Consider the following 22,633-nt stretch of genomic DNA (forward strand, 5'->3'; position numbering starts at 1 on the left):
GTCTTACTCTGTCATTCAGCCTGGAGTGCAGTGGCATGATCTCAGTTTACTGCAACCGCCGCTGCCCAGGTGGGTTCAAGTGATTCTCCTGCCTCAGCCTCCTGAGTAGCTGGGATTACAGGTGTGCACCACCACCACCACACCCGGCTAATTTTTATATTTTTAGTAGAGACGAGGGTTTTGCCATGTTGGCCAGGCTGGTCTTGAACTCCTGACCTCAGGAGATCCACCTGCCCGGGCCTCCCTCATTGCTGGGATTACAGGTGTGAGCCACTGAGCCTGGCTGCTTTTAATTATTTTGATCAAACAGATAATATATGAATACATTTTAATATAAACTCAACTATTAAATCCAAAGTCAAAGTTCTTCACCACTCCCTCCATCCCCAGTTCCTTCCTCAGAGGTAATCACTCTGCTGCTTGGTACATATCTCTCCAAACATTTAAAAAAGTGCATTCACGGCCGGGCGCAGTGGCTCACGCCTGTAATCCCAGCACTTTGGAAGGCTGAGGCGAGCGGATCACGAGGTCAAGAGATCGAGACCATCCTGGCCAACATGGTGAAACCCTGTCTCTACTAAAAATACAAAAATTAGCTGGGTGTGGTGGCGGGCACCTGTAGACCCAGCTACTCAGGAGGCTGAGGGAGGAGAATTGCTTGAATCTGGGAGGCGGAGGTTGCAGTGAGCCGAGATGTGCCACTGCATTCCAGCCTGGAGATAGAGCAAGACTCTGTCTCAAAAAAAAAAAAAAAAAAAGGAAAAGAAAAAAAGTGCATTCACTTATGTATACACATGCACAGAGATATTTCTGGATCTGGGATTATTTTGTGTGTTTTGAAACAAATATTATCCTGTGAAAAGATAAATTAAGAGGTACAGAGCTTGGGTTTGGGCAATTATGAGAGCCAGCTGGCCATCTGTTTACTTTGCTTGGTGTTCACAGCATATTTTGTGAACGTTCCAGTTTTTCTGTGAGATTCTCACAGATGAATCGTGCTGTGGGAACCATTTGGCAGACCCCAGCCACAACAGCTGCAAATCCTTACAGCCATGTCCACCAGGTCAGCCTGCACTGGGACCTGCCTGAATCAAAAGTTTGCTGCCTGCATTTGTGCATTGCAATTCGACTGGAATTCACAGATATTAAATGTTCTTTGTTGGGATTAGGAAATGGACAATGTGCTTGCCATGTGTTATGGAACAACTGAGGACACAAACATGACCATGGGTTCCCTTTCTGAAACAATTAAACATTTATTGTTTTTGGATTGGTCTACATTGTAATAAAAGTTGATATGTAACAAAACGTTTCTGCATAGTGGTTTTTTTTTTTATTATCAATTGTCAAGTTAAAGTTTACTACCACACTAACAGAACAATGACTTTTAACATACGGGCATATCCACAGATTAGGTCTCATTAAAGCTGTTACTAAGTGAGGGCTAGGGATGTGAGGTCTAAGGAATACAGTTTTAGGAATAAATGAGGAAATGTGGATACATTTATTTATTCCACTCATGTATTCATTCAATATACTTTTTTGGTGGGGAAGACGAGGTCTCTTGCTTTGTCACCTAGGGTGTGGTGCAGTGGCTTCGACCTCTGAGCTTAACAGATTCTCCCATCTCAGCCTCCTGAGTAGCTGGGACTATAGACGTGCTCCACCATGCCCGGCTAATTTTTGTATTTTTTTGTAGAGACAGGGTCTCCCATGTTGCTCAGGCTGGTCTTGAACTCCTGGGCTCAAACGATCCATCTACCTTGGCTTCCCAAAGTGCTGGGATTACAATCAATATACATTCAGTACCTATTATTTATGCGCTATTCATGTGCTAACTCACTGGTTGAATCACTCTATTCCCTTTGCTCTAGATTGAAGCTTCGAGACCACCTGGGAAAACAGACAACTAATGTAATGAATATCCATAACCAGTTTCACAGACAACCAGTAGTTTGCAAGTTATTCCACCCATGGAACGATTCCAAATATTGGAGAAAAGGCCCCCAAGTTAAAATACTCCATGGAAACATGCTCTATACATCTATATGGTGCTTACAATAAAAGGTGTGCGACTTCCTGCGACTGACTTGCAACTCCGAAAGAAGTGATTTAGAGAAAAAGAAAGAAAGAAGAAAGAAAGAAAGAAAGAAAAAAGAAAGAAAGAAAGAAAGAAAGAAAGAAAGAAAGAAAGAGAAAGAAAGAAAGAAAGAAGAAAGAAAGAAAGAAAGAAAGAAAGAAAGAAAGAAAGAAAGAAAGAAAGAAAGAAAGAAAGAAAGAAAAAGGTTAAGTATGTCACCGTGCTCTTGGGAAATGCTTCTGGGATTTGTCAAAGTTCTAGAGTGGAACCCAAGGTTCCTGAGCCAGGGGACAAAAGTGATAATTAAGTAGGATGCAATTTAGTTGGAATCTTCCCTGACCTTAATCCCATAAACAGTTGCCTCGGTAAGGGCAAAGTCTACAGGCCCTAAAACAGGGTACAAGCTTCCCTAAAACATATTAGAGAGAAGCACTTTCAACAGGACCTTATTGCAGGATCCCTAAAAAAAATTCAAAACAAGGAGATTTACATGTTATTCACCTTATAATTTCAGAAATATTTTACTAAAAAAAAAAGAGTCGTGACGTCTGCAACACCTTAAGACGTTGACGTTTGCAACACCTTAAGAACAATGATTATAAGTGTATTAATATTCTCTCTGATTTTAAGGGAAAAGTGATGCAGGAAGAGGAAGATGGGTGGGCGTACGTTTCCAGAAATCCCCAGAACATCAAAAGGCTTTGAGTGGAAGACTAACGGAGAGCGTCTACGGTTGTGCCAAAGGAAAAAAAATGTTCCTAAGAAAAGAGTATACAAAGTTCTGTTCACCAAAGCCTGGAACCCAAAGGTGTCCCTCCAAAGCTGTATACGACAGAGGAAACGCGAACTGAAAGCAGAAACGGGTCCCAAGGGGCCAGGTGCCCCCTCCTCCTGGGTACGCAGGTCAGACAGGAGAACTAGGGCTGACCCACAGGTAATTCAGCCCTCTCCCAACGCCCGCCGCCGCCGACGATCCCACGGAGCCGCCCCCCGCTCCCATCGCCGTGGCGACCGCCGGAGCCACGCAGCACCGCCCCTTCCTCGCGACGTGGCCCCGCCCCCTCAGAACCCGGAAGCGGGAGTCTCGCGCCTGCTGAGCGGCGGTTCGGGAGTGGGGAGCGCGCCGGCCCGAGCTCGCTCGGCCACGCGCCCCGCCCCTCAGAGGCCGGCCTCCTTCTCTCTCGGCACGGCCTGCTGCGCCCGCGGGTCCCGAGCGCTTGATCGCTCGCCCCGACCGGAGCCCAGCCGCCTCCACGGCCCGCGCTCGTACTGGAGCGAAGAGCGGCCTCTGGAAGGAGGGGAAGGGACGTGGGGGCGGCCACGGCAGGTGAGGGTGGGCGAAGACCTGGGAAGCGGCTGGGTGTGCGGTATGCGGGGTTGTAGGTGTGTGTATGGCGCGTGGCTGCTTTGGTTGGTATGACTTTGTGAGTATGTTCTGAGTGGGCCGGTCCATGTGACCACTCACGTGATCACGTGCCCTTGTGAGTGTGTGTCTGGGGCCGAGTGTGGGCTGTGGGGTGGTCGGTGTGCTTGTGACCCTGTCTTTGTGTGGCTGTCACCAGTGGGACTGGCGGGGAGCTGTGTGTGTCTCCAGCGGGAGGTGGGGGCGGCAGAGGGCTTAACCGGGGCATCCTCCTGTAAACCCATCCTCTGGCTACACGACTGCAGCCCAGGAACATTTTTTTTTTCTCAACAAACTTTTAAGAACTCTGAGCAGAGGTCAGTAATTTTGGAGACAGCACCTCGGCCTGAAAGTGACAGATGTCTTTGTTGTTGCTGGGTGTGGGCCAGGCGTGAGGTTTGTGAACGGGGGATGAGGAACAGAGCGGGACCGGAGTGTCTTATTTTTCCTCTTCTCGTTTTCCTGGGGAGTTATAAGTTAGACATTTATGCTGCTTCCTTTGTCTCCACCTACACTGGTTCAGCTCCTTTTGGCACAAAGATTCAACAAATTGAGGAATAACTTTTTTTTTTAATTTTTTTTTTTTGAGACGGAGTCTCGCTCTGTCACCCAGGCTGGAGTGCGGTGGCCCGATCCCGGCTCACTGCAAGCTCAGTCTCCCGGGTTCACGCCATTCTCCTGCCTCAGCCTCCCGAGTAACTGGGACTACAGGCGCCCGTCACCACGCCCGGCTAATTTTTTGTATTTTCGGTAGAGAGGGGATGTCACCGTGTTAGCCAGGATGGTCTCGATCTCCTGACCTCGTGATCCGCCCGCCTCGACCTCCCAAAGTGCTGGGATTACAGGCGTGAGCCACCGCGCCCAGCCACTGAGGAGTAACTTAATAAGCTGTGTCCAAATTCCAAAAGCTTTTATACCAAGAGCGTGAGAAGAGATGTCACAGATACCAGGTAGGCAGCTTTTCCTCCTGTAAGGTTTAGAGATAATGCAATGAAGAAAAGAGGGATAGCTCTCCCCTGAAGAGATCTAAGAAAAGGATAGCTGTGTACTTCTGTGGTGAGGGATGGAGAGGTGCATTAAAAAGCCAGTTGCATCGCCCAGAGACTCTCAGCTTCCAATATTTTGTCATGGCTAATATTTATAATCACGGATTGTCCATAATGCATGTCAACTATAGATTGAAATAAAGTAGCAGAAACCTCTGACTAGTTATGCTGGTTATGTGACTTAAACATTGATAAAGGTGATTTTGTTGACTTTAAAGTGGCAGGTGGCCGGGCGCGGTGGCTCAAGCCTGTAATCCCAGCACTTTGGGAGGCCGAGATGGGCGGATCACGAGGTCAGGAGATCGAGACCATCCTGGCTAACATGGTGAAACCCTGTCTCTACTAAAAAATACAAAAAACTAGCCGGGCGAGGTGGCTGGCGCCTGTAGTCCTAGCTACTCGGGAGGCTGAGGCAGGAGAATGGCGTAAACCCGGGAGGCGGAGCTTGCAGTGAGCTGAGATCCGGCCACTGCACTCCAGCCTGGGTGACAGAGCAAGACTCCGTCTCCAAAAAAATTAAAAAATAAAAAAAATAAAGTGGCAGGTTCTGTTGAAGCCCTGAGCGATAGGGGCATAGTCACAACTGGCAGGTTTTTTTTTTTGTTTGTTTGTTTGTTTTTTGAGACAGAGTCTCACTCTGTCACTCAGGCTGGAGTGCAGTGGTGCAATCTCAGCTCACTGCAACCTCCGCCACGCAGGTTCAAGCTCTCCTGCCTTAGCCTCCTAAGTAGCTGGGATTACAGGCGCCCATCACCACGCCCAGCTAATTTGTTTTTGTTGTTGTTGTTGTTGTTTTGTTTGTTTTTTTGAGATGGAGGTTCGCTCTTGTTGCCCAGGCTGGAGTGCAATGATGCGATCTCGGCTCATCGCAACCTCTGCCTCCCGGGTTCGAGTGATTCTTCTGCCTCAGCTTCCTGCTTAGCTGGGATTACAGGGATGCGCCACCAAGCCCTGCTAATTTTGTGTTTTTAGTAGAGATGGGGGTGCACCATGTTGGCCAGGCTGGTCTCGAACTCCTGACCTCAGGTGATCCACCACCCCCCCCCCCGCCTCCCAAAGTGCTGGGATTATAGGTGTGAGCCACCGCATCCAGCCACAACTGGCAGTTTTTATTGTCCAGCAGCACAAGGGCCAGAGAAGACAGGGAGTCCACAGCACACCCTGAAGAGGGGTTTCCTTAGGCAAGATTGACGCTAATATTGTGGCCCTTTTCCCACCGGCATGAACAGGTGCTTTCGTTTTTGTGAGGAACAAAATCATGAGAGATCAAATCAGTTTTGAGCTCATGGTCCACATTCTTTCTTATTCAGTACTGACCAGTTTAGTCACAATCTCAGTTAACCTTTGCCATATACAGAATATTCCTGTTATGACTTGGAAAAGTATACCCCCTTGGTGGATGAAAGAGAGCTAGGAGAACAAACTTTCCTATTCATACCACTCACAGCTGCTTTCCCTTTGCAGCAGTGATCTTTTTTTCCTTAGACGTCAGTTGGTCAGATGCAACATTTGGTATCCATTTTACCTTTCGTGTACTGCCAAACTAGCACAAGTGTTAAAATTACTTGTCTCTACAAAAATTTAGTCACAGCGAAGTGGCATCTCTCCATCTTGTAAGATTACTTTTAACACGTTGGCGTAGTGAAGTGGTTGTGAATTATTCTGAAGACTGGTGGTAAGGAACATCTTTCTATTTACTGCTATGGGAAAGAAGAGGATGACCGCGTGAATATGTGTGCCTGTGTATGTGTATTTGTATGGTGGTTTGGTTTGTGCATTACAACTGATTCCAAAGCTATGAATGTTTTATTTTATCCCGTTTTGTGACTCTAGAAGCACACTTTCTGGCTTTAGTTAGCTAAGGTGTTTTATAAATCTGTTAAGTAGATGTTGTTTGCTAAACATGTTTTTTATTTTCCCTCCTTTAGAGTAGATTGTTTCTAATAATGCAATACTAGGAAATGTCTCCATTAAGAAGTATTTAGATGATATAGGAGTATTTCAAGTCTGTCCAGGTAGAAAATATTCCAGAATTAAGTATATGTGCTAGTTGCTTTCAATTAAAAGTTGTAATCAGCTTAGAGAAAGCCTATACTTAAAATGGCTTAGATTTTTTTTTTTTTTTGAGACGGACTCTCACTCTGTCATCCAGGCTGGAGTGCAATCTTGGCTCACTGCAACCTCCGCCTCCTGGGTTCAAGCGATTCTCCTGCCTCAGCCTCACGAGTAGTTGGGATTATAGGCGGCCACTGCCATGCCTGGCTAATGTTTTTTGTATTTTTAGTAGAGAAGAGGTTTCGCCATGTTGGTCAGACTGGTCTTGAACTCCTGGGCTCAGGTGATCCACCTGCCTCAGCCTCCCAAAATGCTGGGATTACAGGCGTGAGCCACCGTGCCTGGCAAAACTTTTTAACATATTAATTTTTTTTTGTTTTTTTGAGATGGAGTCTCGCTTTGTCACCCAGGCTGGAGTGCAGTGGAACGATCTTGGCTCACCGCAACCTCTGCCTCCTGGGTTCAAGTGATTCTCCTGCCTCAACCTCCCAAGTAGCTGGGACTACAGGCGCGTGCCACCACACCAGACTCATTTTTGTATTTTTAGTAGAGACGAGGTTTCACTATCTTGGCCAGGCTGGTCTTGAACTTCTGACCTCGTGATCCACCCACCTCAGCCTCCCAAAATGCTGCAATTACAGGCGTGAGCCACTGTGCCTGGCCTTAACATATTAATATTTAAGATAAAATGGATATGCAAAGAATTATTTTCTTTATTTCAGTATGAATAACTATCTGTGCACACTAAGTTTCAGTGTAAGACTGGATGATGATTTTCTTAGTACTTTGAAGCAACTTATGATTTTAACAAACTTCTCTAAAATTACCATCTTAGCTTTGAGAGGAGAGACCATTATCACAATGTCAAGGTTGTAAATCAAGTTTAGTGTTGGAATGTCTACATCTCCTGTCTCCTCTGGGTTCAGCTTAGTACGTCTCCAAGGTCATAGTTGAGTCTACTGAGGGCTCTGTGTTCCTGAGGGAGCAGATCTCGAGGGCCACCAAAGAAGAGTTCCATTGAGTTTAGAATCCCTGTTCCTTGCCAGTCCAGAGAACTCCCTCTAAAACAACAGTTCAGAGTCAGCCCGGGAGTTAGGTCCTGGAGTCTCAACCTCATGTTAGCCGTGCTACGATCAAGGCTTGCTCTTGAGGTAGAGGAAGTGGTACAAAGCAAATATTTGAATTCTTCCTGGTGGAATTTCCTCACTTGGCAATAAGAATCTGCAACAGGGAACTATAATTTCAGTTTCCTGTTATGACATAGCACAGATGCCTGAGCAAAGAGGGGCAGCCTTTTAGTTGAGGATGTTCAGCTAGACCAAAGCTCACAGATGCCAGGGTTAGGAGGATGGCCCAGTTCATTCTCCTTAGAATGTAGTTATTAATTTCATCAACAGATAATGCCTGCTATGTGCCAAGCACTGATCTGAGCTTTGGGGACACAGTGGTAACATAGTCACAGATGAGAAAACAAACTCCAAAAGGATCAAGACTTATCTAAGATCACAGAGCTATGAAAACCAGAAGTCACTAAGTTCACAACAAAAGACTACACATTTTTTCCTAAAGGCGAATGTTTCATTTTGTTGCTACTTATAGTGCCTTCAGGTTTACATTATGGATCTTTCAGAGGACCTTGTGTAACTTTTAATCATGTCCATATGAGTGACAAATTTGTCTGTATTTTGTATTAAGAACTACATGTAGGCCGGGCACGGTGGCTCATGCCTATAATCCTAGCACTTTGGGAAGCTGAGGCGGGTGGATCATGAGGTCAGGAGCTCAAGACCAGCCTGGCCAAGATGGTGAAACCCTGTCTCTACTAAAGGTACAAAAAATTAGCCGAGCGCGGTGGCAAGAGCCTTTAATCCCAGCCACTCGGGAGGCCGAGGCAGGAGAATCACTTGAACTCGGAGGGCAGAGGTTGCAGTGAGCCAAGATTGCGCCACTGCACTCCAGCCTGGGCAACAGAGTGAGACGCTGTCTCAAAAAAAAAAAGGAACTACATGTGAATTTCTGGTTATGTGCAATTACAGTTAGATTTATGGTGTATTGTGAATTTATCAGGAAGCAGGCTTAATTTAAACTTCTTTCTCTAGGCTGGGTGTGGTGGCTCACACCTGTAATCCCAGCACTTTGGGAGGTGAGATGGGAGGATTGCTTGAGCCCAGGAATTCGAGACCAATGTGGGCAACATAGGGAGGCCCCCATCTCTACAAAAAATACAAAATTCTCCTGTCATGGTGGTGTGCACCCATTGTCTCAGCTACTCAGGAGGCTGAGGTTGGGATAATCACTTGAGCCTCAGAGGTCAAGGCTGCAGTGAGCTGTGATTGTGCCACTGAACTGCAGCCTGGACAACAGAGCAAGACTCTGTCTCAAAAATTAAAAAAGTCAAAGAACATCCACTCCTTTCTCTAGCATGGACTATCCCTATAATCAGACAGGAGCATCTTTATTAAAGGGATTCTTAAGGTAATGTCAAAAGATAGCTGATGGTATTGGAGTTGAGAACTAAGACAGGAAGTATGGTGTCAGAAAAGGCTGTCTCACGTCTGGTCCTAGCATTGCCATGCGATCTCGGGTAAGTCAATTAAATTTCTAGACCAGATTCCTTTTCTGGAAGAACTAAAAGTGTTGGAATAATTTCTTTAAAAGCTCTTCTGGTAGCTGGGCACAGTGGCTCAGTCCTGTAATCCCAGCACTTTAGGAGGCTGAGGTGGGTGGATCACCTGAGGTCAGGAGTTCGAGACCAGCCTGGCCAACATGGTGAACCCCCATCTCTACTAAAAATACAAAAATTAGTTGGGTGTGGTGGTGGGCACCTGTCATCCCAGATACTCAGGAGGCTGAGGCAGGAGAATCACTTGAATCCCAGGAGGTGGAGGATGCAGTGAGCCGAGATCGCACCACTGCACTCCAGCCTGGGCAACAAGAGTGAGACTATCTCAAAAAAAAAAAAAAAAAAAAAAAAAGCGCCCTTCTGATTCTGTGATTGTAGTATTTCACCAAATTGTTTTTCTGTAGTTTGAGTAGATACTGAAAAATAGCCAGTTTCCTTGGTTTTCTTCTTTAAAGTATTGTTGGTATAGCTAGATCAGACTCTGCATTTAGTTCTGATGTAAACATGAATTCTTGACATGAAATATCACATGCTTTTATTTCAGGATTAACCTCCATTTCAGCTAATCATGGGAGAGATCAAAGTCTCTCCTGATTATAATTGGTTTAGAGGTACAGTTCCCCTTAAAAAGGTATGTATGGTTTTACTATACCTCTTACTTGCAAAATCTTATATTGTTTTTGTGTGTGATTTAGATGTCATGTCTTAATAGTGTTTGAGAGTAAAGGTTACTGCCAAGTATCATGACTCTGGGTTGCAGAGGATGAAGTTCACCCCTTCCCTGTCATGTACAGTCAACTTTTTTTTTTTTTTTTTTTGAGACGGAGTCTCGCTCTGTTGCCCAGGCTGGAGTGCAGTGGCCGGATCTCAGCTCACTACAAGCTCTGCCTCCCGAGTTTACGCCATTCTCCTGCCTCAGCCTCCGCAGTAGCTGGGACTACAGGCGCCCGCCACCTCGCCCGGCTAGATTTTTGTATTTTTTTTTAGTAGAGACGGGGTTTCACCGTGTTAGCCAGGATGGTCTCGATCTCCTGACCTCGTGAACCGCCCGTCTCGGCCTCCCAAAGTGCTGGGATTACAGGCTTGAGCCACCGTGCCCAGCCATACAGTCAACTTTTTTTTTTTTTTGAGACGGAGTCTCACTCTGTCGCCCGGGCTGGAGTGTAGTGGCCGGATCTCAGCTCACTGCAAGCTCCACCTTTCAGGTTGAGGACATTCTCCTGCCTCAGCCTCCTGAGTAGCTGGGACTACAGGCGCCCGCCACGTCGCCCGGCTAGTTTTTTGTATTTTTTAGTAGAGACGGGGTTTCACCGTGTTAGCCAGGATGGTCTCGATCTCCTGACCTCGTGATCCACCCGTCTCAGCCTCCCAAAGTGCTGGGATTACAGGCTTGAGCCACCGCGCCCGGCTACAGTCAACTTTTGAGACTCATTTTAGAGTGAAAGCAAGTATGACTGTACTCATTTATTTATTTATTATTTATTTTTATTTATTTTTGAGATGGAGTCTCGCTCTGCTGCCCAGACTGGAGTGCAGTGTACTGCATGATCTTAGCTCACTGCAACCTCTGCTTCCCAGGTTCAAGCGATTCTCCTGCCTCAGTCTCCCAAGTAGCTGGAATTACAGGCATGTGCTGCCACACTCAGCTAATTTTGTATTTTTAGGAGAGGCAGAGTTTCACCATGTTGGCCAGGCTGGTCTGGAACTCCTGACCACAACTTCTCCACCCACCACCCGCCTTGGCCTCCCAAAATGCTGAGATTAAAGGCGTGAGCCACCGTGCCCAGCCTGTACTCATTTTTTACAATTGCTTTTACATATACAAGCAAGCAGGTATGTATGTACTCTTCTATATAGTTTAGTGGAAAGTTTATAGCAACTATATAGTAAGTACAGTCAGATTATATTCCTGTTCCTCAGATTATTATTATTATTATTATTTTTTTGAGACGGAGTCTTTCTCTGTCGCCCAGGCTGGAGTGCAGTGGCGCGATCTCGGCTCACTGCAAGCTCCGCCTCCCGGGTTCACGCCATTCTCCTGCCTCAGCCTCCTGAGTAGCTGGGACTACAGGCACCCGCCACCGCGCCCGGCTAATTTTTTTTTGTATTTTTAGTAGAGACGGGGTTTCACCATGGTCTCGATCTCCTGACCTTGTGATCCGCCCGCCTCTGCCTCCCAAAGTGCTGGGATTACAGGCGTGAGCCACCGTGCCCGGCCCCTGTTCCTCAGATTTAAGAATGGGGTCACATTATAGAGCTTCTGTTTGCAATGACATACTCATTCTGCCACAGTCATCTTCTGGAAGCTTTATTTTCCTGGGATGTTTGAAAGTCCTAAATACTTATATTGCCGTTGAGTATTGACTCTGCTTCCCAAATTAATCCGAGTTTGGGGATCACACCAGACAAAGGCAATTCAAGTCACTGAGTAGAGTAAAACCTTTGCTGATTCTCTTGCAGAAGTGTTAGAATCCAGTGATCTTAAGATCTTTTGCAGCTGTTTGTGATGGCTCATGCCTGTAATCCTAGCACTTTAGAGACCTAGGAGGATCACTTGAGGCCAGGAGTTTGAGACCAGCCTGGGCAACATGTGAAACCCTGTCTCTATAAAAAGAAAAAATTAGCCAGGTGTGGTGCTATGCACCTATAATCCCAGCATTTGGAAGGCAGAGGCAGAAGGATTGTTTGAGCCTAGGAATTTGAGATCAGCCTGGGCAATGTGACGTGACCCTTTCTCTACAAAAACTAGAAAAAATTAACTGGGTGTGGTGGTGCACACCTATAGTCCCAGATACTCAGGAGGCTGAGATGGGAGGATTGCTTAAGCCCAGGAAGTCAAGGCTGCAGTGAGCTGTGATTGTGCCACTGCACTCCAGCCTGGGTGACAGAGCCAGACCCTGTCTCAAAAAAAAAAAAAAAAAAAAAAGCAAAAAAGTGAGTGGCAAAATATACAGGGCAAAAACATGAGCAAGTGATACATTATCACCATCTGTGACCTGCGGAAGTCCAAAGGGGAACTGTTAGGCCTCTATGGACTTTGCCTTGCTCCATTTGTCTGCTCCTAGTGATGCCAGTGAGTGACCCTGGTTAGTGTGCTGCCATGCACACAGTGACACTGTGGAGTCCATAGCCCTGCTAGTGAGGAGCTCTCAGAAAACAGAGCTTGGAGGCCTTGAGTTTTTTAATATAAAAGTAGAACAAATACTGATTTGCATTGTCAAATGTTCAAGCAGTTAATGTACTTTTCTAAATACCACCAAAAGTCAGAGAAAACAAAAATTAAACTAGGATGCAGTGAATAATAATAACTAATACTTCTAGGACACTTAACATTCGCCAAACTCTGCTGAGCACTTGACTTGCCTCAGCTTGCCTTTTTTTATCTTTCCTTTTTCTTTTTTTTTTTTAAGAGAGAGGATCTCTCCCTCTGTTGCTCAGGCTGGAGTGTTGTTGTATTTTTATTTATTTATTTTAAAGAGACAGGATCTGGGCTGGGCACAGTGGCTCACGCCTGTAATCCCAGCACTTTGGGAGGCCAAGGCGGGTGGATCATGAGGTCAGGAGTTCAAGAGCAGCCTGACCAATATGGTGAAACCCCGTCTCAACTAAAAGTACAAAAAATTAGCTGGGCATGGGAGCACGTGCCTGTAATCCCAGCTACTTGGGAGGCTGAGGCAGGAGAATTGCTTGAACCTGGGAGGCAGAGGTTGCAGTGAGCTGAGATTGTGCCACTGCACTCCAGCCTGGGCTACAGAGTGAGACTCCATCTCAAAAAAAAAAAAAAGAGAGAGAGACAGGATCTCCCTCTGTTGCTTGGGCTGGAGTGTTGCGCGATCATATAGCTCAATGCAACCTTGAACTCAAGCGATTATTGTGTCTCAGCCTCTCAAGTAGTTGGGACTATAGGTGTGTATTATCACACCTGGTTAATTTTTTCATTTTTTGTAGAGACGGGGATCTCACTATGTTGCCCAGGTTGGTCTCAAACTCCTGGCCTCAAGCAGTCCTGCCTTTTGCCTCCCAAAACACTGAGATTACAGGCGTGAGCCATCACGCCTGGCCCTCAGCACATTGTTTTCTTTCTTCCTTTTTTTTTTTTTTGACAGAGTCTTGCTCTGTTGCCCAGGCTGGAGCCTGATCTCAGCTCACTGCAACCTCCGCCTCCCAGGTTCAAGCGATTCTTTTGCCTCAGCTTCCCCAGTAGCTGGGATTAAAGGCATGTGCCACCATACCCAGCTAATGTTTGTATTTTTAGTAGAGACAAGGTTTCACCATGTTGGCCAGGCCGGTCGCAAACTCCTGACCTCAGGTAATCTGCCCGCCTTGACCTCCCAAAGTGCTGAGATTATAGGCGTGAGCCACCATGCCCAGCCCCCTCAGCTCTTCCAGTGCTCATTATTTCCCCGTCATGTTGGGTCAAGAATCACTGCATCAGGAGGGTTTCTGATTACCTTCCTGCTTCCTACCCGCTTTTCACCAAAAAGCCAGTTTCTCTCTGTGCCACTCCCTAACCCCTACTGGTTTGACATATTCTCCCAGAGTGACACATAGACCTGCCTCGTTCCCCTTCTGTAGCAGAGTCTCCCCCACAACTCCCCAAAGGCTTGGTTTAGAGAGGCTGCTGAAGCATCTCCTGAGCTGGTGCTGTCTCTACCCACCTATCCAGATGGATAGAGACACGAGCTAGGAGCCTCGTCTCCCCATCAGCTCCCCTGTTCGTACTGACCCTGCACATCCCAGCCAGTCCTCTGGATCAGCACTGCAGAATAACTGCAGACTGCCCTCCTTGTACAGACACATTCTTAAACACACACACAACCAGAAATGTGGGAAGAAATAAGATGCCTTGTATAGAGTTCACTGTTTAATGTTAAGCAAAATAGATTTCTTCCTATTGTTGTGGATGGAGGGGAAAGGTAGAAACTGATAGAAGCAGCCAGGTGTGGTGGCTCACGCCAGTAATCTTAGCACTTTGGGAGGCTGATGCAGGCAGATCACCTGAGGTCAGAAGTTCGAGACCATCCTGGCCAACGTGGTGAAACCGTGTCTCTAATAGAAATACAAAAATTAGCTGGGCGTGGTGGCACATACCTATAATCCCAACTACGTTGGAGGCTAAGGAACAAGAATCGCTTGAACCCAGGAGGTTGCGGTTGCGGTGAGCTGAGATCACGCCACTGCACTCTAACCTGGGCGACAGAGCGAGACTCTGTCTCAAAAAAAAAAAAAAAGCGTCGGGAGGGGAAGAAACAGAGAAGCAGTAGCCCTCTGGAAGATTATAAAGTAGTTCTAGGCCGGGCGCGGTGGCTCAAGCCTGTAATCCCAGCACTTTGGGAGGCCGAGACGGGCGGATCACGAGGTCAGGAGATCGAGACCATCCTGGCTAACACGGTGAAACCCCGTCTCTACTAAAAACTACAAAAAACTAGCCGGGTGACGTGGCAGCGCCTGTAGTCCCAGCTACCCGGGAGGCTGAGGCAGGAGAATGGCGTGGAACCCGGGAGATGGAGCTTGCAGTGAGCTGAGATCCGGCCACAGCACTCCAGCCTCGGTGACAGAGCGAGACTCTGTCTCAAAAAAAATAAAAAATAAAAAATAAAGTAGTTCTAAGTAGTTCTGTGGAATATGTTAGCCCTGAGGAAAGAAAAGGAGACCAGAGGAATCTGTCATGCATGCTAATCTGGTGTGAGCTTCAGGTTACCTTGTAACAAACAAGGCAATAGTGTTAAAATTGTCAGTGAAATGATAGTGTAAAATAACATAAAAAGCAAATTTGTAAGGTTTTCCACTTTTTTCTTTTAAATTTCCCTCCAGATTATTGTAGATGATGATGACAGTAAGATATGGTCACTCTATGACGCAGGCCCCCGAAGTATCAGGTGTCCTCTCATATTCCTGCCCCCTGTCAGTGGAACTGCAGATGTCTTTTTCCGGCAGATTTTGGCTCTGACTGGATGGGGTTACCGGGTTATCGCTGTAAGTATTACTGATTCAGTATTAAAATTCAGACCAACGTTTTGTGTGTTTTTTGTGTGTGTGTGTGTGCTTCTGTCTCTGATCAGCTATAGCAATGGGCACAGTTTGTTTGTTTGTTTGTTTGTTTGAGACGGAGTCTCACTCTGTTGCCTAGGGCTGGAGTGCAGTGGCGCGATCTCGGCTCACTGCAACCTCCGTCTCCCAGGTTCAAGCGATTCTCCTGCCTCAGCCTCCCGAGTAGCTGGGATTACAGGTGCCTGCCACTATGCCCAGATAATTTTTTGTATTTTTAGTAGAGACGGGGTTTCGCCATGTTGGCCAGGCTGGTCTCGAACTCCTTACCTCATGATTCACCTGCCTCAGCCTCACAAAGTGCTGAGATTACAGCCATGAGCCACCGCACCCAGCTGGGCAGTTTTTTTTAATTGAGGAAAGATATTGTTTGCCTATTTTAATATGTGAGATGAAGCCTTTTGAAGGAGGCTGGTGTGAGTCCACAGTCACACAGAGATTCAGAGGGAACAAACCTCTGTTGGCAGCCTCTCCATGCCCAGCGTTTACGTGCATTCTCTCCTGACGCCCTTCTCTCAACTCGGAGTGGTTGGAAGTGTTGTCCTTGTTTACAGATGAAGAAACTGAGGTCTAGCTCACACAGCCAGTAAGTGGTGGAGGGAGGAACTGAGCTCCGTCTCCTGGCTCTGTTTCTGCTCCTCATTTTACCACAGCACTGCTTCCAGGGTTACTGAGCATGGAATATTAGACAACAAAGGGATTAGCTAACACACAAGTGACTGAAAAGCTGGCCTTTCATGTAAATCTTTGATATTTGAGGTGAGATTCATTAATTAGCTCATATGTTAGCGTTTGGTTAGGAAGTTTTTTGTTCCTGATTATTACTTTATAGCCGAGTTTGGTCTAAATCCAGTTTCCCACTGATCATTCTTGAGTCTTCTCTGGGAGAAAAGTGTGTGGGAAAGGCACTCTTCCTGGTGACTGATTTTTTTTTTTTTTGCATGCTTCCACTGTAAGGACACAGGTTGGTCAGGACGTTGGTCTCCTAATTTCCCAGGAAGGAGAGAGCCTCTTTAGCTGGCAGTCACCTGCAGTATTCACTTGTAAGTGGTACTCCCAGTGGGAGTGCTGCTGTTAGTGTATGTTTTATTTACTGTTGAAGAGGATGAAAAAGCATGTCACATGTCTTCTCTCGGAAGGTAACTGAAAATTCTACTGAGGTTACCACCAACTGAGGCCACACAAAAGATATCAGTTCCTCTTCGTCCTGAGAGCCTGTCTCTTACTTGAGAAAACAGTTATAATCACCACCACCTGCTGCTTTTCTCCTGGGTCTTTTCTTCTCTGGCTTAATTTCTCCAGCTTCTTTAACCATTCCTCACATGACATGTTTGAGCCTCTGCAACATAATCCTCCTTTGTTCAGATTTTCAGTCATTCCTCTTCACAAACAGCATTCTAGAATAGGGCAGGAACTGCCCTCATCCCAGCCCTCTGCAGCCTGAGACATGACACTACCATTTTTGGTGGCCCCTGTTGATCAGCCAGGGAGGGGGAGCCAAGCAGCCCACAGGTGCCCGTCCCACTTGGGAGCGCTGTCCAGCAGCGTTTCTCGCTCCACAGTGGCAGGTCATGAGAGCCTTGGCTTCTGGCTGGATGTTTCTTCTTTACTCTCAAGGTTCTCGATGTGGGCTTTCCCTGTTTCATTAGGAGGATAGTTAATCAAGAAAAGGTCAACAGCATCTTGATCAGAATGTTCAGCTCCATGAGGCTGTGAAACTTATTTGATATTTGTTAGTATCTAGCAGTTACAATGCACAGATCTTTTAAAATTTTTTTGGTTGTAATTGTAGATTCACATGCAGTGTAAAAAATAGTTCAGAGAGGCCGGGCGCGGTGGCTCAAGCCTGTAATCCCAGCACTTTGGGAGGCCGAGACGGGCGGATCACGAGGTCAGGAGTTTGAGACCATCCTGGCTAACACGGTGAAACCCCGTCTCTACTAAAAAATACAAAAAGCTAGCCGGGCGAGGTGGCTGGCGCCTGTAGTCCCAGCTCCTCGGGAGGCTGAGGCAGGAGAATGGCGTAAACCCGGGAGGCGGAGCTTGCAGTGAGCTGAGATCCGGCCACTGCACTCTAGCCCGGGCGACAGAGCAAGACTCCGTCTCAAAAAAAAAAAAAAAAAAAAAAAATTAGTTCAGAGAAATATCCTTTTTACACATTTCCCCAATTTCCGCCAAACCTTTGCAAAACTGTAGTACAATATCACAACCAGGATATTGATGTTACTACAATCTACCAATCTCATTCAGGTTTCTCCAGTTCTGCTTGAACACATTTGTTTGTATGTATTAAGTTGTGTATAATTTTGTCACCTATGTGGGCATGGATATTTATAAATTAAAGACTCCATGAAAATATCATCCCCTTTCTTTTAGGCTATCATCTGACTCAAATTCTCAAACTTTCTGCTAGAGAGAATCGGTTCCCCATTCTTTCTTGGAATGGTGGAAGTTTTACCCACAAATAGAATTTTAATAATAAAAGTCATACATCAAATCTAAAATGATCCCATAATTCATTTGGCAGTATCCATTCCAGTGATTCATCAATAACAAAATGAACCTAAGTGCTTAAACAATAAACCTGTTAGACGAGGTTTTTTGAGGTGTATTTTTGTTTTTGTTTTTGTTTTTTGGAGACAGAGTCTCGCTCTGTCGCTCCAGCTAGAGTGCAGTAGTATGATCTTGGCTCATGCAACCTCCACCTCTCAGGTTCAAGCAATTCTCATGCCTCAACTTCCCCAGTAGCTGGGATTACAGCTGCCTGCCACCATGCCTGGATAATTTTTGTATTTTTTTAGTAGAGGTGGGGGTTTCACCATGTTGCCCAGGCTGGTCTCGAACTCCTGACCTCAAGTGATTCCCCCGCCTCGGCCTCCCAAAGCGGTGGGATTACAAGTGTGAGCCTCTGCGCCCAGCCAGTGAGTTTTATATGTACATAAAAAAGGAATTCTTGGCCAGGTGCAGTGGCTCACACCTGTAATCCTAGCACTTCGGGAGGCCGAGGTGGGTGGATCACGAGGTCAGGAGATCGAGACCATCCTAGCTAACACAGTGAAACCCCGTCTCTACTAAAAATACAAAAAAAAAAAAGAAAATTAGTCGGGCGTGGTGGCACGCCCCTGTAGTCCCAGCTACTTGAGAGACTGAGGCAGGAGAATCGCTTGAACCCAGGAGGCGGAGGTTGCAGTGAGCTGAGATTGTGCCACTGCACTCCAGCATGGGTAACAGAGTGAGACTCCATCTCAAACAACAAAAAAAGGAATTCTTAGGGGACAAACCTGAGTCCCTTAGAAATGAGTTTGTGACTTGTACGTACTTTTTTTTCCTCATCATTGCCAGCATTAATAGACAGGCTACATATAGTCAAGTACCATACTTCTTTTTCACAAACAGAAGTACAGTAGCGTGGCATGGTACTTCTGTTGGCTCACACCCGTAATCCCAGCACTTTGGGAAGCTGAGGCAGTCAAATCGCTTGAGGCAGGCAAATCGCTTGAGCCCAGGAGTTCAAGACCAGCCTGGGCAACATGGCAAAACTCCATTTCTACAAAAAAAAAATATATAAAAATCAGCCAGGCATGGTGGTGCATGCTTGTGATTCCAGCTACTGAGGGGCTGAGGTGGGAGCATCGCTTGCACCCAGGAGGTTGTGGCTGCAGTGAGCTACAGTTGTGCCAATGCACTCCAGCCTGGGTGAAAGAGAGAGAGACCCTATCTCAAAAACAAGCTGGGTGTGGTGGCTCGTGCCTGTAATTCCAACACTTTGGGAGGCCAAGGCAGGTGGATCACTTGAGGTCAGGAGTTTGAGACTAGCCTGGCCAACATGGCAATACTGTGTCTGTACTAAAAATACAAAAATCAGCTGGGTATGGTGGTGGACATCTGTAATCTCAGCTACTCAGGAGGCTGAGGTAGGAGAATCGCTCAAACCCAGGAGGCAGAGGTGGCATGAGTCGAGATCACGCCACTGCCCTCCAGCCTGGGCAACAGAGGAGACTGTCTCAAGAAACAAACACCCCAAAGTACAATAAATGAAATAGAGTAACTAAGTCATTTAAAAGAAGAGGAACAACTTTACTGAATACCCCCTTAAAGAAATGCTACCAAAAAGAGAGGGAGCTCTCCTTAGAACAAATTTTGTTTCCATCTCTCCTGAGCCATAATTCTGAATGAAATTAGATTTAAGAGAAAACCGTATTTCTTTACTGGGATGGGTTCTGGTATATTCATCCTTGAACCCCAGACTTTTTCAGCTGTTTAGAAAGGAAATTGATGGGAATTGAAATTGTTACTCACGTAATATCATTAGAATGTGCTTACTTTTTATACTCTTTTAATTTGGTCTGTTAGATAAAATGTGAATTATGAAGTTTCGTAAAAAGTGAGAGCTTATTTTTACATATTTTGAATAAGGAGCAGCGCTTGAGCAAATGAGAAATGCCACTGTTTGAGTCCTAAGTTTTTCAAATACATGAGTTGCATTTTTACTTTTATGATTTTTAAAATAAAATTATTGTTATTATTTCAGTTGCAGTATCCAGTTTATTGGGACCATCTTGAGTTCTGTGATGGATTCAGAAAACTTTTAGACCATTTACAATTGGATAAAGTGAGTACCCTGAAACTAATTACATACATACAATTTTTTTTTATTTTTTGAGATGAAGTCTCACTCTGTCACCCAGGCTGGAGTGCAGTGGCATGATCTCAGCTCACTGCAACCTCCGCCTCCCGGGTTCAAGCGATTCTCCTGCCTCAACCTCCAAAGTAGCTGGGATTACAGGCTTGTGCCACCATGCCTGACTAATTTTTGTATTTTTAGTAAAGATGGGGTTTCGCCATGTTGGCCAGACTACTCTCAAACTGCTGACCGCAAGTGATCCGCCCACCCCAGCCTCCCGAAGTGCTGGGATTACAGGCGTGAGCCACTGCGCCCAGCCCTCTTTTATTTTTTATTTTTTTATTTTTTAATAATAGCTTTATTGCAACATAATTCATATACCATGTATTTACCCTTTTAAGTATACAGTTCCATGTTTTTAACTATCCTCGTGATCCACCTGCCTCGGCCTCCCATAGTGCTGGGGTTATAGGCATGAGCCACTGCGCCTGGCCTGGTTTTGTTTTCTAATGCAATCTGTGAATGATATTTTTTAAAATTATATCACTTGGATGCAGAGTTGTATTATCTTGATGGACTGTGTAAATTGCATTTAAATACAATATTTTCTAAATTTCTAGCTGCTGTAAATATTTTAGTCTATTGGCTAGTGATAACATATTCTGTGGTTAGTGATAATTGAAGCAACTTTTTAATACTCATGTTTAAGATTGATCAGTATTTTAGGATCTGCCTCATATTTGTTTATAATTAGGTTCATCTTTTTGGCGCTTCTTTGGGAGGCTTTTTGGCCCAGAAATTTGCTGAATACACTCACAAATCTCCTAGAGTCCATTCCCTAATCCTCTGCAATTCCTTCAGTGACACCTCTATCTTCAACCAAACTTGGACTGCAAACAGGTAAGAACAAAATTATTATTTCTGTTCAGTGAAATTTTGAAAATGTTGGCTTTTGAGTGTTTGGTATATTAGGAAGGGAAGGCTTATATCTACTTCTATATTCTGCAACTTCCTTGGCTTTTTTTTTTTTTTTTTTGATACAGAATCTTGCTCTGTCACCCAGCCTGAAGTGCAGTGGTGCAACCACAGCTCACTGCAGCCTTTATTTCCCAGGCTTAAGCGATCCTCCTACCTCAGCCTTGCCTGGAACTACAGGCAGGCATGCGTGGTACCACACCTGGTTAATTTCTGTATTTTTTTGTAGAGATGGGATCTTGCCATGTTGCCCCATGCTGGTCTCTAACTCTAGAGCTCAAGCAATCTGCCCACCTTGGCCTCCCAAAGTTCTGGGATTACAGGCATGAGTCACTGTGCCCGGCTGTTTCTTGACTTTTAAAATTAGAAACAATTACCTTTACAAAAGGAAAGAATTGCATAAACTCTAAATTCAGCTTTATTACCGTAAATTTTTAAATTTTGTTTAATATTCATTAATACACTTTCGCTGTTTCTATTCAGTATTTCTGTATAACTAATACCATGTTCTGTTTAGCCCACTTACTATTTTGTATAAACAGTTCCATGTATTGACTGACATAGTTTTATTAGGCATTTGACTTTTCCCAATTCTTCATCACATTCTACAGTAAATCTTTGTACAAATTACCGGGGTTTTTCCCTTACCGATTTTTTTCCTTGAGATATGTTCTCCAAATGGAAAGACTAGAGCATTTGGTCTGTCAACAGACGTTCTGCACATCATGACCCTTGATATTAGTCTGTTCTTCCAAAAGATAGAAATGGTGGAAATGAGGCCGGGTGCAGTGGCTCACACCTGTAATCCCAGCACTTTGGGAGGCTGAGGTGGCTGGATCACCTGAGATTGGGAGTGTGAGACCGGCCTGACCAACATGGAGAAACTCCGTCTCTACTAAAAATACAAAATTAGCTGGGCATGGTGGTGCATGCCTGTAATCCTAGCTACTTGGGAGGCTGAGGCAGGAGAATCACTTGAACTCAGGAGGCAGAGGTTGCCGCGAGCCGAGATCATGCCATTGCACTCCAGACTAGGCAACAGGAGCAAAACTCCATCTCAAAAAAAAAAAAAACAAAAAAAGAAATGGTGGAAATGCTTCGGGGGCAGCCAGTGGGGTACTTGTTTCCTAGGAGCCATCCTTTCATAGATTTTATCATTTTAAGTAATTGATGGGTATCTATGATGCTATACAGCTGGCCACTGGACTTTTTTTTAAAGGCTAGAGCCTTGCCTTGCTAGCAATGAAAGAAGTATCTCTACAAATAATAATAATATTTGTATCTCTACAAATAATAATAATAATAAATTAGCCAGATACCATGGTACACAGCTGCAGTCCTAGCTACTCAGGAGGCTGAGTCAGGAGGATCGCTTGAACCCAAGAGTTCGAGGCTGCAGTGAGCCACAATCATGCGTCTGTACTCCAGGCTGGGTGACAGACCAAGCCCTATTTCAAAAAAAAAGCCCAGTGACTAAACATATCTGTATGATCAGTGTTTTCTTTTTTTTTTTTTTTTTGAGACGGAGTCTCACTCTTGCCCGGGCTGGAGTGCAGTGGCCGGATCTCAGCTCACTGCAAGCTCCGCCTCCCGGGTTCACGCCATTCTCCTGCCTCAGCCTCCCAAGTAGCTGGGACTACAGGTGCCCACCACCTCGCCCAGCTAGTTTTTTGTATTTTTTAGTAGAGACGGAATTTCACCGTGTTAGCCAGGATGGTTTTGATCTCCTGACCTCGTGATCCACCCGTCTCAGCCTCCCAAAGTGCTGGGATTACAGGCT

At 45.6% G+C, this 22,633-nt stretch overlaps 1 protein-coding gene across 3 annotated transcripts in view; it reads left to right on the top strand.

Annotated features, from left to right (window-relative positions):
• Nucleotides 1-3,135: 3,135 nt before the first annotated feature.
• Nucleotides 3,136-22,633, top strand: part of SPG21 (SPG21 abhydrolase domain containing, maspardin) — a 28,708-nt gene continuing 9,210 nt past the window's right edge. The window contains exons 1-6 of one of the 3 annotated variants that reach the window (XM_033189770.1): nt 3,274-3,407; nt 4,237-4,432; nt 9,751-9,837; nt 15,021-15,182; nt 19,786-19,866; nt 20,633-20,778. In XM_033189770.1, coding sequence (XP_033045661.1) covers nt 9,775-9,837; nt 15,021-15,182; nt 19,786-19,866; nt 20,633-20,778 — 452 coding nt within the window. In that variant the 5' untranslated portion in view covers nt 3,274-3,407; nt 4,237-4,432; nt 9,751-9,774. Of the gene's footprint in view, nt 3,408-4,236; nt 4,433-9,750; nt 9,838-15,020; nt 15,183-19,785; nt 19,867-20,632; nt 20,779-22,633 lie in introns of all 3 variants that reach the window. The other 2 variants (XM_033189769.1, XM_033189771.1) reach the window with 2 other exon arrangements.

Source organism: Trachypithecus francoisi, unplaced genomic scaffold (assembly GCF_009764315.1).
Source record: "Trachypithecus francoisi isolate TF-2019V2 unplaced genomic scaffold, Tfra_2.0 Lachesis_group3, whole genome shotgun sequence".
Classification (NCBI taxonomy): Eukaryota; Metazoa; Chordata; class Mammalia; order Primates; family Cercopithecidae; genus Trachypithecus; species Trachypithecus francoisi.